The sequence below is a fragment of the Eurytemora carolleeae genome, unplaced genomic scaffold (assembly GCF_000591075.1).
Source record: "Eurytemora carolleeae unplaced genomic scaffold, Eaff_2.0 scaffold262, whole genome shotgun sequence".
NCBI classification, from domain to species: Eukaryota; Metazoa; Arthropoda; class Copepoda; order Calanoida; family Temoridae; genus Eurytemora; species Eurytemora carolleeae.
In genome coordinates, this window is record NW_019396267.1 from 119,132 (window position 1) to 135,536 (window position 16,405).

The 16,405-nt window shown below is 31.0% G+C and overlaps 2 protein-coding genes across 3 annotated transcripts in view; both read left to right on the plus strand.

The window, feature by feature from the left end:
• Nucleotides 1-5,682, plus strand: part of LOC111699745 (neo-calmodulin) — a 9,837-nt gene extending 4,155 nt beyond the window's left edge. Inside the window, exons 3-10 of one of the 2 annotated variants that reach the window (XM_023470479.1) lie at nt 810-861; nt 2,327-2,398; nt 2,829-2,896; nt 3,391-3,431; nt 3,977-4,023; nt 5,179-5,227; nt 5,458-5,495; nt 5,561-5,682. In XM_023470479.1, the coding sequence (XP_023326247.1) occupies nt 810-861; nt 2,327-2,398; nt 2,829-2,896; nt 3,391-3,431; nt 3,977-4,023; nt 5,179-5,227; nt 5,458-5,495; nt 5,561-5,602 (409 nt within the window). In that variant the 3' untranslated portion in view covers nt 5,603-5,682. The other variant, XM_023470480.1, reaches the window with a different exon arrangement.
• A 2,243-nt stretch (nt 5,683-7,925) lies between these two features.
• Nucleotides 7,926-12,017, plus strand: LOC111699714 (101 kDa malaria antigen). Its single transcript, XM_023470442.1, has 5 exons — nt 7,926-8,025; nt 10,498-10,829; nt 11,022-11,069; nt 11,381-11,550; nt 11,612-12,017. Exons 1-5 carry the CDS (start codon nt 8,005-8,007, stop codon nt 11,695-11,697), a joined length of 657 nt encoding a protein of 218 aa, XP_023326210.1. The 5' UTR covers nt 7,926-8,004; the 3' UTR covers nt 11,698-12,017.
• Nucleotides 12,018-16,405: the final 4,388 nt, after the last annotated feature.

Genomic DNA, 16,405 nt, shown 5'->3' on the forward strand with positions numbered 1-16,405 from the left:
GGGGGGCGGGGCTAGACAGGGTTTAATATCTTTCACAAAGCAATATTTGCAATTAGCTAAGTGGAAAGTATTTGCCTTTAATTTATCAAATTTTAGTTAAACTCAACACAAATATGAAGACAACGCAAGAATTTTAATTTGTAGCTTTGTTGTACTCTTCCAAGATGTTAAAGGAACTGAGTTCTTGTGACAAATCCAAATGTTCTAATCCCAATATCTTTGCAATCCACTGAAATAGATCATAGATATTTCAGATTAAAATTAAAATTGTTTTAAATATCAAAGGTTTACTTCATCAGGTTGCAAAAATATAGGGCTTAGAAATTGTTCTAATTAACGACATTCAAAGTGATAAATTCGTGCAAATATGTTAAAAGGAGTCTTTGCCACCAACTGAAATGTTCTATATCCCGATATCTTTGCAACCTGATGGTGTAAAACTTTGAAATTTCAAACTTAGATTAATTGATCTAGAAATAATCATAATTTGAATTACGTGCACAATGGAGCACAATTATACGATTATATGTAAGAAAGTTACTGGAAATGGATATCCAAAGTTTAAGATTTCTTGGACTTTTTTCCTCCAAAAGTCCTGAAAAAGAAAGTCTTAAAATGGTAGGACTTTGTATTTCAAGGACTTTTTTGCACACGACTTTTTAGAGTCAAAATTTATGACTTTATTTCCGAATTTCCGTGAACTTTTTTGGTGTTGACCCAATTATACAATATGAATTCCCTGAGCAATTTAAGACAATTTATTCTTTTAAAAATTTTAAATATGAAAAGATATAATTTTGTATTTTCAGGGACACTTTTGTAATCTTTGATAAAGATGGGGATGGAACTATTGATACTAAGGTGAAATATTTGAAAGTAATCATTGATAATTTTAAAATCTATATTTTCTCTTTATCTTCAAAAATGCAAAAAAAGATTTTTTTTAAATTTATTTCTTTTCATAAATTTTTAAAATTTTGGACACATATCTTACAAAAATATTTTATTAAAATCATTATCGTTATCATACAGTGGTCGGGGATTATATAAATACGATAAAGACGACTTTTTATTATTAAAATTTTGAGTGTTTTTTTTTGGACTTACAAGTAATTAAAGATAAGCTTTTTTAATTGACAGCTTCTCTTTGTTTCCATGTTTATGTGTATCCTTGAAGTTTTAAAGTTTCATATCAAAACAAAATTGAGTTTGAAAGTCGTCTTTATTGTATTGATATATGCGACAACGACTGTATTTTTTTCTTCTTCTGTTGCTGGCTGTCGCTTTCCGCAATTCGGAAAAGAGATTTTTTGTGGAAACCTGAACAAAGAGCTGGGACTTTCTTCAGCTCAGTAGTTCAGAACTGTCTAAATATATCAATGACAAATTTGTCTAATATTCTTGATATTTCTATTGATATTTCTATTGATATTTCTATTGATATTTCTATTGATATTTCTATTGATATTTCTTGCACGTTTAAAAATGTTTCTAGTTATTTTGAACATATGTAACATTTCAGTGAAAACTAAATATATTTATACAGAGCTTGAAAATTTAGGTACAGGGTGTCCCACCAAACATGACATTAAATAAATCGTTATTTTTAGTCCAAAAATCTTTTGCTTCATTATGTTTTATTTTGATATCAATTTGAATATAACATGACTCCCATATAACATTTTTATTGATCTTTGGTATCAAACAACGTAACAAATTATGGAAAAAGACATTCTAAACTATTCACCAACTGTCATGTTTCATGGGACACCCTGTAGAGTATCGTGATAAAATACAGTTTAGAATGGGGTCAGGCATTTTTGTAGATACCATTATTTTTGTTCAGAAACAATACACTATGTGGTTTCTTTACATTTTTTTTGTTTTCTGATTTCTTAAATTAAAATCTAGGCAAATGTATGGGCCCCAAAATGGAAACTTGGGAGTTTCGTTCAACCAAGGTTATAATGCAAGGAATATTATTTTAGAGGTATGCGTATCTTTTGTACTGCAGTGTACTGTCTCTGGGCGGTAATGTAAACACAAGACGGATGTCGAAGTCTGACATGGGATCCATCTTTCACATAAAAAATCAATGAAATATTCTGGCCATAGGAAACTCTTATGTGAATTATCAAAATTATCAAAATTAATGCTTTTAACCTCCTCGGATACTTAACAATCACTGATGAATCTATTCTTGTTTACAAATTCCGCCCAGAGAGGACTGGTTTCAACATGTACGCAGAGTATACCCCAACTGCAATTAACTTTCCTTGCATTATAACCTTGCGTTCAACAAAGATCTCTTAAACTACCATCTCAGGAGTTGAGTACAGTACTGAAGAGTATGGGGTACAACCCTACAATAGAGGAAATCAGAGATATGGTGGATCAGGTCTTTCCTTTTTTACTTTTCCATTTAATTGAAGTTTTTTTTCTGAATTTTTTTCCGTCTTTCTTTAACTTTTGCATGTTTCTGTCTTTCCTTCATTATTCCATTTTTCTTGATTTTTTTCTGAACATTTCTCTTTCTTTCCTTTTTCCTTTTTCTGAACTTTCTTCTGTCTTTCCTTCCTTTTTTACGTTTTTTTTCTGATCTTTCTTCCGTCTTTCATTAATTTTTACATTTTTCTTTTTTTCTGTCTTTCCAGTTTTTTCCCCATTTTTTTCTGTTCTGAACTTTCCTGTCTTTTCTTAACTTTTCCATTCTTCTTATTATTCTGAGCGTTCTCCTGTTTTCTTCATATTTTCATTTTCTTTTTTATCTCAATTTTCTGTATTTCCTATTACTTTTTATTTTTACCTTCTCTGGATATTTTGTTAAGGTTGATAATGACGCCAGTGGAAGTATAGAGTTTTTAGAATTCCTTCTACTCATGGGAAATATAATGAGGTTATTATTATCTCAGTCAGGACTTGAAACTCCAAGCTGTAGAGTGGAGCCTAAAGCTTTCCTTAACACTCATGATTTGATTTGATTTTATCTTAGAATAGATGGATCAATACAAGTCTCATGAAATATCTGTGCAGTTTTGGCAAAAATGCCCTCAACCAACCAAGCTACCCCCCCACTTCGTTTTTCTTTTTTTTTGGGGGGGGGGGGAAGGAATTTGAAGACCACAGCTTTCAAGTTGTAAAAGGTCATTAATGAAATGCACTCTAAAATGCAAATCCCAAGTATCTATTATTTCATTGAAATATGTATTCGCATTTTTTTCGCGAAACAGATTCACGCGAATCTAGCAAAAAAATCGAATACCTTAGCATTTTTTTTCTAAGAACGGAATGCAAAAAAATGCGTAATTTGCGGGGAAATTATTTTTTTCAAAAAAAAATGCGAAATTTGATTGAAACCCTAAACTGAAGACTTAATCAAATTGTTTCCAGGGATCAGCCGAGTGAGGCAGATCTAAGAGATGTGTTTACCGGTAATATTTTGTTGACATATTTTTTTCCATTTTTTTGATGTGTTTATTCATGAATTTTGAACAAAAGGTTAGATTAGATTAGATTAAAACCTTTTAAGAATTGAGAATGCCAGAATTAGATGTCGACTGATGCCTCTATAAATGCGATTCACATTATACATTATTCATACCCTTTAAACTTTGGACTGATCAAGGATAAAGAAGATATCCTAATATTTCTAGTTTCTTGCGGATTTATGTTGTAGAGAAATGAAAGAAATTGTCAGAAATCATCACTTTTTTAGAAATAACAATATCATCGTTAATCAGATACAAATTGTGAATTGTGCATGCAACTTTCCCGATGTAAGGTTATATTGACAAAAGGTTATATTACCAAATGGTTTCAAAAATAGAAAATACGTAAAAACTACTTTTTCCATTTCAAGTGGATTTTCTTGCGCGCAATTGTAAGCCCTGAATTCCACGCAATGACGTGAAACGCAATTCCGATTGTAAACCCTTACAAAAATTAACTGTAAAACTAAAAATTTATGTTTTTTCAGTGTTTGACAAGGATAGAAGTGGGTTTGTCTCTAGCAGTGAAATTAAGGTCTTTATAAGAACATATTAATTTTGCTTGACTGACTTTTTGTTTGTTTTGTTTTCCAATAAACATTAATACGGCAAAACTTGAAGCCAGAAACGTTTATGAACGGTTAAAATTGATGAAATTTACTATGAAAAAAATGTCTATTAAATCATCTAAATATTTTGCAAATCAAACACAAACTAGACACTTTTATATAAACTAGAAATTCAAGGCGCTTGGCGCCCTTCTCTCTAGGCTTTTAGGGCGCTTCGCGCCCATCTTCTATTTAAGTTGTGAACATGTTCTTTTTGTTTACATTTAAAAACAAAGAAGAACAAGTTTTTGCGGATTTTTAAAAAAAATTCGCGGATTTTCAAGAATTTATTTTTTTACAAAATTGAAAACCTTTCAAACACATTTTTTTTAATTTTTATCATTCATAAACCTTCCCTGTGGTCACGTGATGTCCCACCAAAATGTGGGCCCGATCAGTTCAGCCGTTTTGACGTTTTTTGGATACAAACAGACAAGCCAAATCTATATATAGAAGACACTATAATGTAATGGAGTACTAAAAATTTTAAAAATCCAAAGAACAGAAATTTTACCTAAGAAAAATTCTCCAATTTCATAATTATGCTTTTTAAAATCTGCTTTTTAAACAAAACATTTACTAAACAATCAATTTAAACGAGATATTTAACTTATTGACTGAACATTAAAACACTATTAAAGATTAATAATAATGATAACTAATTGATTTATTCATATTTAAATTATTTTATAGACTAATTAAAAGATATATATTTACATATCGTTAAACAATTGATTAAAGAGATTTGTCAGCATTGAGTAGTTGATTTCTAATTGATAAAATTAAACCACCGATTTTATGAATGAGGTGATTTTAAAATTGAGTGATCAATTCATTGATTGGCTGATTTATTGAGCATTTGTTTCTTAATGGATTGATTTGTTTATAAATTTATTCTCTAAATAGCTTGTAATGGGTCAGTTTGGTTTATAAATTGATTATCTAAATAGCTTGTGATGGGTCAGCTTGGTTTATAAATTGATTATCTGAATAGCTTGTGATGGGTCAGCTTGGTTTATAAATTGATTATTTGAATAGCTTGTGATGGGTCAGCTTGGTTTATAAATTGATTATCTGAATAGCTTGTGATGGGTCAGCTTGGTGTTCACTTTACAGACGAAGAACTCCTTGGTAAGAATAAAACTTGAATTTTGAAACCTGAGTTGAACAAATAATATTTTAAATTTCACATGAATAAATGTGACGTCTTCCACATTGAGTTCACACAGTACGATATTTATAGAAATAAAAGATCACAGTTGAAATTTTGCTTAAATCCCTTTAAAAACAATTATTAAGGTTTTTTCTCTCGAGTACAATTTTCATTAATCCAGAAAATCATTAAAAGTATTTTTATCTAGAAATGATGATAGAAGCTGACACAAATGGAGACAATCAGGTTTTTAAGTTCTAAAACTATGTTCAAAAAATATATTTTTTACTTATATTGTAAATGTTTTTTAGGTGGACTTTCAGGAGTTCAAAGCAATGATTTTGGCGAAATGATTTTTGGGTGAAGTGACGAAAAAATAATATAAAAAACAGTTCTTTATTAAAAGTCTACAAACAACAAAAATTACCTTTGTAGCAGTTTTTATTCATTTATGTCTTTTTACCAAAAATATCTTTAAATAAACTTTTTTTTTAACAAAATGAAATTTATGCATTTAGGAATGATTTATCTGTTATTAAATATTTGTAATAAAATATTTTCAAGGTTCTGAATTAAAATGTAATCCTCTAATTTACTTCTTATAGAAATTATAACAAATTGTTAGTGTAAAATATTTCATTGATTATGTACATTTTGTATCTTAGTAATTTTTTGTTTTAATGTTTATGTTTTTTGTTCCGCCATTAAAATCTAGAATGGGTAATAACATTCCACCTTTTAGCTTAAAGTTTCTATTTCTAAGAACCTAATTTACCCCCCCCCCCACCCCTCAACTTGCAACTTTAGTTTCTTTTCCCTAATCCCATAATATAAATTTTGTAGACCCAAAGGTAGTCTTTGACTTTGCTTAGATCTACAAGTTGTTTGATACCAAAGAGAATAACAAAAAATATTATAAGGCAGTCAATTATCTTATAATTGGTTTCAAAGTAAACTGTGTTTGAGTAAAAACTTTAAAAATAAACTAAATTTGAGAAATAAAACTGCAAAATCACTGTAATGTCTACCACAGTTTATGGAAAACTATTTACCAACTGTCATGTAGGACACCCTGCATCAAAATTATACAGCGTACCTTTACCAATATTTCTTGTCTTGTGCATTTAACTGCAATTCATTTATCAATGGAAACAAGTTAGATATCTGAGCCTAGGGGCCCCATTCAAACAATAAAGCTCCCTTGCTTCGTGACCCTCTACGCTTAGTTAACGATCGTTAACGAAGAGAGGAAACTTACCTGTACTTATTGAGTAGTTTTCAAGAAAATATCAAGAAGTTTTAGCTCCCCCACAACTGTTTAACTTCATGTAAAACGACGTTCAATAAAGTTGCATGTATTTTTTTCGTTCTTCGTTTCGTCAACGATCGTTAACGATAACCCTTTGTTAACGATCGTAAACATAATTTTACATATTTTTTTTAAACGATCGTTTTTTCAAAAGCGATTGTTTTTTTTAAAAACAATTGTATAAAAAACGGTTGCAAATTGTTTTTATAAAGACGATCGTTTTCATAAACGATCATTATTCGGTTTCTGAAAGTTCAATACGAATGGTTCATTTTTTCCGAAAACAAAACGATCGTTTTTGAAAACGATTGAAAAACTAAAAAACGATCGTTTAACGATCGTTTTCAAAAACGATTAACAACCCTAGTTGTGACTAATTCAACCCAAATTTTATCCATTAAACATACATTTTTCGCTAGTTTTCATTAAACTTTTTGTCAGCAAATACGTTATAATTGAAAAAGATATGGAAAGACAATTCCAAAACACGATGGAATTCAAATGTAAGAAACAAAACGCATCTCGTTAGTTCAGGGTAATATGTGTACTATTGCAATGCAGAGTGTAATTATTATTATACTGAGGTGATAAAAATGGTACCATACAACGAATGAATAATAATGCATTTTAAAGTATCTAGAAAGAGGAGGAAGGCCAATCCCAACAATTCCTTGTTCAAGCCACATTCTCCTCATTTTCTCGTCCGAGCCACCTCGAAATGTTCGTCCTTTCCACTGATAAAAATACTTATGGAGCATTTCTTTTCTTTTACAAATTCAAAAATTGTTTGGGTAAATTTAGTATTTTATTTATACACATAACGTTGCCAGATTTTCCAAACAAATTTTATCTTTAATGACTGGACAGTTAAAAACCAGAAAAAATTGAAGCACAGGACAAAAGGCATTTAAAAACCAAAGTGTAGTGCAGAAAATGAAGTACAAGAACTGTGACAGGGTGTGTGCAGACGTGTGAGGACCCTGTTTAATTGCCCTGACTATCATCTATTTAATTTATACAAATTGTTAACAAATCTATTTTTTTAAATGTTAAAATATGCACGCTAATCCAATTTAAACCAGCTCCTTACAAAGAAATGTCAATTACTCTCAGACAAATTTGAAATTACCCTTTGTCCTCATCATATAATTCCGAGGGGATTTAAATTCATACAAAGGATGAGACTTCAGAGACGACTGCACAGAATTTATACTATCTTTTTTTTCGTTTCCATGTCAATGAATATATGCCATAAGGCTTAATTTAACCTTGTAATCATCATATTTTATGAGATTCAGGTCGTATTTACAGTCTCACTTTTGTGCACACTCCAAATAGAGGCCCTTTCCTCCAGTTTTCAGAATGGTCAGATTTCAAAATCATGTATTTAAAGTCAGATACAGCGTTAAAATCTCTTCAGTTCAAATCCTCAACTCAACATTCAACATGGCGAATACAAAACAATTTGTAAGTAGATAACTCTTTTGATCTCAAAATGGGCCTCGAGGTGGGGATAAGGTTGATAATCCCACTGAAGGGTTTTGATTGTGCCTGAAAGCTGGCCGATGTCCTCTTTCTTCATTACCAATCCATAGTTGACAATGCACAATGAAGTTTATTTCAAACCTAAAAATAAGTACAGTTTTAACAATAATCCTTGAAATATTTAATTGTGAACAAATTTTGATTTTAAAGTTTCTTACTATTTGCTGGTAGAAACAGAAAATTAGGGGTGATCAGAATAAAACGATTATTACTTCTAAAATAATAAATTTCTGTTTGGTTACAAAGATTTGTTGTTAACAGCACTAATCACGAGTTTTAAGCATTTACTATATTAAAACGTGTTTCACTTTTCAAGAGTTGTTTTATTAACAGGAGAAAAGATTGGGTTTGGGTTCCGGAGTATGATTTGATTTAAGACGACATTTTACGGAGAAAGATTCTAGGGTTTATGGTCTACGAACTCAATTATGGAGTATTATATAAAAGTATATAGATGTGCTATTTAATTGTTGTAACTATGATTCTGAGCTAAGCTGAATAAATACGCAATTCACATTTTTTAGAAACCAGCAATTTAAGATGAAAACAGGGATATTTCTATAATTTTTGCTCCGACGTGTGTATCGGACATGCAATTCTCTCTTGGAGGGTACTTTAAAATTACGTGTTTATCAATCATGCCCGCAATAAATGTGCAAGGATGGGACTGCAAAGACGACATGAAACTCATAACATTTGACAAATAAAAGGTTAAATTTAAGATGAAGTCATTTGCCTTAAATAATGCCTTTTAAACTATAATTATTGACATGGCAACAAAAGCAACAAGTTTAATGTTGCAGAGAATTTTAAATAAAAGAAAATAGACTGTATAAATCCTGTACAGTCGTCTCTGAATTCTCATCCTTTGTGGGTAACCCTGTACAAGCTCTGTTTTTCTAATCCTTATATCTTTGCAACCTAGTGTCATAGGCGTTAGATATTTTAAACTTTAAATTCAGTTATGTTATGCAATTTTAGTTTGAAATATTATGTGGAAAAAACTTAGTTTCTTTCATGGAAACATATGATTGAATTTGTAGGGATTTTAAAGTTACTTAAAGTTACTAAATCACCCTACAACAGAATGATTAAGTAACTTTATCGACCTGTTTTAGTCCTAACGAATTGTATGTGAGTTTATGATATTTTTTTAGCATCAGTTATCATTCGTCGAAAAAAAATAAAAAAATAAAAAAGTAAAGCATAAATCTTATATTGAATTTAAGGACCGGGGATTTTGTTCAGAAAAATGAACCGTAAACTTTGGTAAAAATATTTACTCTCTAGCCACTGTGTATTGTGATCCTAGAGTTCGAATTGGGTACGAACACAGTCGTATTCTGATCAAAAAATGCACTGGGAACAAACAAAAACATGCACGCCACAGAATTAATTATTTTTAACGCCCCTGCCCCTACCCCCACCAAATCAGGATTTTTTGGCATGGACTAAATTTATTTTGAGCAGAAACTTACAGATTGAATTTTTCTCACATTTTCTTTCATAGAAACGGATTGTACAGTCGGAGAGTTAAAAAACGTTCTCTAAAATCATCATACGCGCGCGCGCGCAACAAGCTACTTCCCTAAACCCCGGTTGAAGATCAAGACAAAATTTTAGTGCGCCATAATGTTAAAATTTTCTATTTAGAACTGTACACAATCAAATTTGGACACAATATATGTATTGTATATATCCATGTGAAATCTATACAAAGTAGTAATCTCTGCAGGCTTGTTTGTTTGAATATTCGGTCGGACCAATTTGCCTCAAATTTTGATTTGGGAACTCAGGAGAACCACGGAAATGTTCTAAGTCTGGTTTAAAATTCTAAGTTGAGTGGGTTGACTTTTTAAAGGAAAACTCCAGTCAAAGCTAAGTTTCCAAGGCAAGGTTTTATTATAATGTTATATATATGTTTTATTATAATGTTATATATATGTTTCATGTTATATATATGTTTTAATAATTATTTATTTCGTCTGGACTATTGGACGACTTTGCTTTTATCTTACTTATCATGGATCTTGGCAAATTTGAAATTTTCTTGAGTGATATCTTTTATTTTTTTGTACACAATTTACTTTAAAGACGATTATTTGGCCGCTAGGGGTCTCTGCCCTAGTCATTACGTGGGAGAGACACCTGGCAGCAAACACATTCGTCGTTTAAAGTATATTGTAAATCAAAAGAAAAAAAGATTATGAAATATCAACTATGTATGAATGCATCGAATTATATTTGACATTTGTAGGTTATAATATCTGAATGATTAGTTCTAAATCTAACGTTAGCCCCCTTTCATTTTTCGCGAACACTCCCTTTATTTTCGTCTTGTTAGTCTGCAGTTATCTGTTTTTTCACAGTGTATATATTTATATATTTGTTTAGATTAACAATCTATTTGTTGACTACTACAACACCGCCTTCCAGTACGGGGATACCCTGTATACCGGTCTCAAGAACTCCGAGCTGGTCCTCAACGGGAACAAGTATACCGGAGACGACCTCATTGTCAAGAGCAAGAGCGTGATCGATACCGCCAAGCAGGGGAACAGCAGCCTGCTGGGCTGGGTGGTAGAGACAAGGAACTCAGGGGAGGCAACGTGGAACGATATCTTGAAGTCTGCGGAGGAACTGATGAAGAAACTGCAGGGGAACCCGGCCATGCAGTTTACAGTTAACTCTTTGCAGCAAATTATTACCATGCTTGCACAACTAAGGTACAGTACAACCAAAGACTCTGTAATCAACCAAAAATGATTGTACTTTAAGATTTGTCAAATTTTCATCTAGCACCGGAGCCAAATTCTACATACATACTATAACACTAGCTTGAATCTTCAAAATGTTCTCTTACAAATTTTGTTTAATGAAATTTTTAAATTTTTTTGGTTTTGATATTTTTTTTTTAGGGAGAACATGATGACGGAAGAAAACAATGAAAAATTGAATTCATACAGGTGCCGTAGTCAATTTATTCAAGTACACCAGAATACATTCAAGTACACCAGAATACATTCAAGTATACCAGAATACATTAATGTATAACAGAATACATTCAAGTATACCAGAATACATTCAAGAATACCAGACTACATTCAAGTATACCAGACTACATTCAAGTATACCAGAATACATTCAAGTATATCAGAATACATTTAAGTACACCAGAATGCATTCAAGCAAACCAGAATACAAATATGTATACCAGAATACCTCATTCTATACATTACTTATTCATCATAAAAATTTTATTATTTTATCTTATCAGAGCCCAGATTAGTGAACTGTGTGAAATACTTCTCAAGTTCGTAAACTGCCATAAGAAGGAAGAGGAGGAGAAGGAAGAGAAGGAAAAGGAAGAGAAGGAGAAGGACGAGAAGGAGAAAGAGATGAAGAAGAAAGAGGGGAAGGAAAATAACACCGAACTCTCTACTTCAGGTGATATAAAATGAAATAATTAATATTGTTTAAATAAATGTTAAAATATGTTAACTTTCAGGCCCCGTAAATGAAAGAGTTGCTCCCCCCAAGAAGACCAACTTTAAACCTCCACAACAAAACCCAGCAAAACCAAGACAGGATTAAACTAAAACAAACTCTCAACACAATCTATGTTAAATTTATTATTCTGAATTTTTAAATGTCCATTTTAAATTTTGTCGATATTAGTTTAAAAACGAAATAAAATATAATCAAAAGTTAAAGCTTAAAATTCCTGATATTTCGTTTATAATATCGAACTTAACGAAAGAGTTTCGTAATTATGAACATTTCGTTCGAAATGCAGAATAGAATGTTAAATCTATATTAAAATTTGTGAGATATTTACATTTCTATCCGCAAAGGATGGATTTCTTTGAAAGATAAAAAACATGCGTTGCGATGATTTATAATTTAATGGATTTCTTTTAAATTTACAAAATTTTTAACATATTGAGTAATTTAACAAAATCTTCTTTTTATAAAATTTTTTTGATAAATGCTATAAAAACGTGCTATAAATAAATATTAATTATATTTGAATTTGATAATCTGTTTTTGTTCTTTATATTTAAAAAAAAATGCTTATCACATTTGTTTTTATATAAAATTTTTATGAAGCACCTATAGGCTATTAATTTCTGTGTCGGACTAAACTTTTTACCTACAACATATTATATACTATATAGGCACCCGGTTTTACGTGACTCTTTATAATCATAGAGTATTGAATATGTTTATTTAACATTTTAAAAAATTCGAAATTGAAATGAATAGTCTAGGGAACATACTGTATTAATGTACTCTACTGCATATAATTTGTGAACATTTACATGATTTGTACACTTTGAACTCCCTTTCAGGCTGAAAGGGACTGAATAAATGCATACCGAGAGATTTTTTAAATTCCCCTCTAATAAATATTCTATTCTCTATGTTTATAATGCAAGGATGGTAGTGCCCGATTTACATCGAGCGGTACCTTTAAAAGCCTTGTACGACTGATCAATTATAAATATTAGATATTATTGTCGATAATTTTGAAAACTGATTATTTACAATTGTGGTTTTCTACAAACTAGCCTGTCAGGGCGGATCTTCTATTTTAATTGTGAGCATATTTTCTTTGTGTACATCGTAAAACAAAACAACAAAAAATCGCGGATTATAAATTTCTTTTTGTGGATTATCAAAATTTTCAAAAATTTAATGGAAATCGAATTTTAATGGAGTCAAATATTTTAAATTTTGATCATTCATAAACCTTCCCTGGGGCCACGTGAGGTCCCACACAAAATCTGGCCCTGACCGGTTCAGCCGTTTTGACGTTTATTGGATACAAACAAACAGATACCCACCAAGCAAAATTTATATATAGAAGCAACTTGCGCATTTCTACTGCTTGACAACATTTAGGAATATTTGATCCGAAATAAACACTTTCATTGATTAGGTAACGGTTTCAAGGGTACCATTTTGGATCGTGCATTGCCATCTTTGCCTGGAGGTTCACTTGAAAGTACGCGTACATTCCCTTTAATAACAACCTAAAACTCATGAAATATAACAATCTGACGTTAGAATTTTCATTTTGAATTGACCTTTCATTGGTCTCGGGAACAATTTGTCAAATAAAGAAAAACGTCTGAACACATTGCTTAAAGTTTCATCAGATTTGTTGCAAGCTCTTGCACAAACATGAGAATATTGCCAATTACTTCTTAAAACAAAATTGCAAAAATTCAAGTGCTAGTTCATAATATGTACTGCAGTATTTATAGGGCTACAACAAGTTAAGGTGATTTGTAAGGTAAACTAATATTTCACACCTGTGCGACACTTCAAAGTTTATCCAGCTTTAAAAAATTATTTATCTTATTATAGCAGTCTATATCCATTTACGGTACTTGCGTAGCTGACGTCCGAATATTTAATAAAATCTCAATTTGTCATATACTTATTTTACCGCATTTCGACCATCATTGCAAACCCATGATTCCCCCAACAGAGGGACGTTAAGTCACTTTACGTCCCGCTTTTTATGTAATAAATGACCCGCAAAGTTTTCTCTAAAAAATTTGCGTATTTTCATTTCATATAAGTCGATAAAATTAAACTACTTTTCGGGAAATTAAAATTTTTACTTAACCACTAATTTTGCAAACAAAAATCGCTCCACTCTGGATGTTTTGTAAACAGAATTGGTCTTGTCAACCCTTGATCAAGTAAAATTCCCTTAACTTCCCTGTAAAGTAGTTGTAAATAATTAATATTTTTGACCTTAAAATCTGTTTAGCCGAAGAACTATCAGTTATAAATATTTACCAATTTATAAACAAGATGGAAAGAATTTAGATGAAAATTTACATTTTCATGTTAACGGACATTTCTGACATACAGGGGAACCTACTATAAGGATAAGAATTCAGAGACGACTTGACAAAAATTTTCCAAGTTTTTCTTTTTCTTACAGTTTCATTTCTGGAAATATCTTTCTTTTTTTAAATTTCTGACTAGGCTATTCAATCTTTAAAGGGTCATGTTCATTAAAATCTATCTATATATCTCTATCTATCTATCTATCTATCTATCTATCTATCTATCTATCTATCTATCTATCTATCTATCTATCTATCTATCTATCTATCTATCTATCTTTCTATCTATCTATCTATCTATCTATCTAAAACCCCTCTGACATATAATATCTCGGAATCTCAGTATTTTCTAAGCTTTCAAGGGATATGGGTATCCCAGTATGGGCTGGAAAGGTTAATTTTCAACAAAATCTTTCATTCAGCTTTCCATTCATTCTACTGCAGTTTTCATTTATTCATTTATCCTTATTACATTTTTCATTCAGCTTTTTATTTATCTATTCTACATTTATTTTTCATTTATTCTTCCTACATTCATTTATTCATTGATCCTTCCTACATTTGGCTTATTCATTACCGGCTTCCTACTTTCTTTTATTCATTTATCCTTCTTACTTTGATTAATTCATTTACCCTTCTTTTCTTCATTTATTGATTTTTCATTATTACATTTGGCTTATTCAGTACCCTTCCTACAGTCATTTATTCAATTATCCTTCTTATTTTAATTTATTCATTTATCCTTCCTTCATTCATTTATTCATTTATCCTTCCTACATTTGGCTTATTCATTACCCTTCCTACAGTCATTTATTCAATTATCCTTCTTATTTTAATTTAGTCGTTTATCCTTCCTTCATTCATTTATTCATTTATCCTTCCTACATTTGGCTTATTCATTACCCTTCCTACAGTCATTTATTCAATAGTTCATCCTACTTTCATTCATATATTTATCATTCCTTCTTTCATTCATTCTTTTATCCTTCCTACATTCATTCATCCTATTACCCTTCCTACTTTCATTTACTGCCTGACTGTCTTATTTTATCTATACCAGACTATACCAGACTATACCAGACTATACCAGACTATATGCAGACTATACCAGACTATACCAGACTATACCAGACTATACCAGAATATACCAAACTATACCAGACTATACCAGACTATACCAGACTAATGCAGACTATACCAGACTATACCAGACTATACCAGACTAAACCAGACTATACCAGACTATACCAGACTATACCAGACTATACCAGACTATACCAGACTATACCAGACTATATGCAGACTATACCAGACTATACCAGACTAGACCAGACTATACCAGACTAAGCCAGACTATACCAGACTATACCAGACTAAACCTGACTATACCAGACTATACTAGATAATATCCAATGACTGGATTTCATTATCTTAGAGTTCTTTCCAGAACTTTTTTCCTGTGTCTTTCATACGCATCTATTCATTGCAGGACCTTAACGAGGGTGTACATAATAGCATGTACCGTTCAGTTTCAAGGTTTCCCGTACACCGCTTGGAGGACAGTCCAATTATTGCTGCCGTGACGGGACAATCTGTCAGGTTGTGCACTGTACATGGGGGGGGGGAGGTGTTTACCCACAACGTCTGAGACTTTAGAGAGACGAATTTAATTCAGTTTTTTTCTTCCCTTCATGGTCCCTGCAGCTATAAATATATTCTTCCCTTCATGGTCCCTGCAGCTATAAATATATTTGTTTATTTGCCTAAAAAACATGATATTTTCTTCCCTTCATGGTCCCTGCAGCTATAAATATATTTGTTTATTTGCCTAAAATATATGATATTTACCGAGCTTTAGGTCATCAGGAAACTTTTGTTAATTTTGGGTAAACATGTTCAGAATCATAAGGCTCTTTAATTATTGAGTTATCCTAGCTCTGTTTTCTTCTGATCGAACCTACCTTAAAATATCCCTTATACAATATCAAAAATGCATTCAGCGTGTTTCAATTGGACATATCATTATTTAAAGTTGCTTTTCAATATTTTTTTTAAATAGAAACTTTTTATTTTTGGACGGGAATTTTAAATAAAAGAAAAAATCAGAAGTATAAACATTTAAAAAAAAATATTTGAACGAGAGCCATGTTTACTTTTTGTGGACCAGTTTTTATCTATTCATATTGATCCAGAATACAAAAAAAGGTTTTACAATTTTTATCATTTTTTTAGCTTCAAAATGTAGCAATACTTTGGATTACTACATTCAAGTATACCAGAATACATTCAAGTATATCAGAATACATTTAAGAATATCAGAATACATTCAAGTATACCAGAATACATTCAAGAATACCAGACTACATTCAAGTATACCAGACTACATTCAAGTATACCAGAATACATTCAAGTATATCAGAATACATTTAAGTATA

Bases quoted from the DNA above. Each gene is read 5' to 3' on its own strand.
- LOC111699714 (XM_023470442.1), top strand. From the start codon at position 8,005: ATGGCGAATACAAAACAATTT. The intron at 8,026-10,497 runs GTAAGTAGATAA...ATATTTGTTTAG, and splicing joins TGGCGAATACAAAACAATTT to ATTAACAATCTATTTGTTGA. The intron at 10,830-11,021 runs GTACAGTACAAC...TTTTTTTTTTAG, and splicing joins ACCATGCTTGCACAACTAAG to GGAGAACATGATGACGGAAG.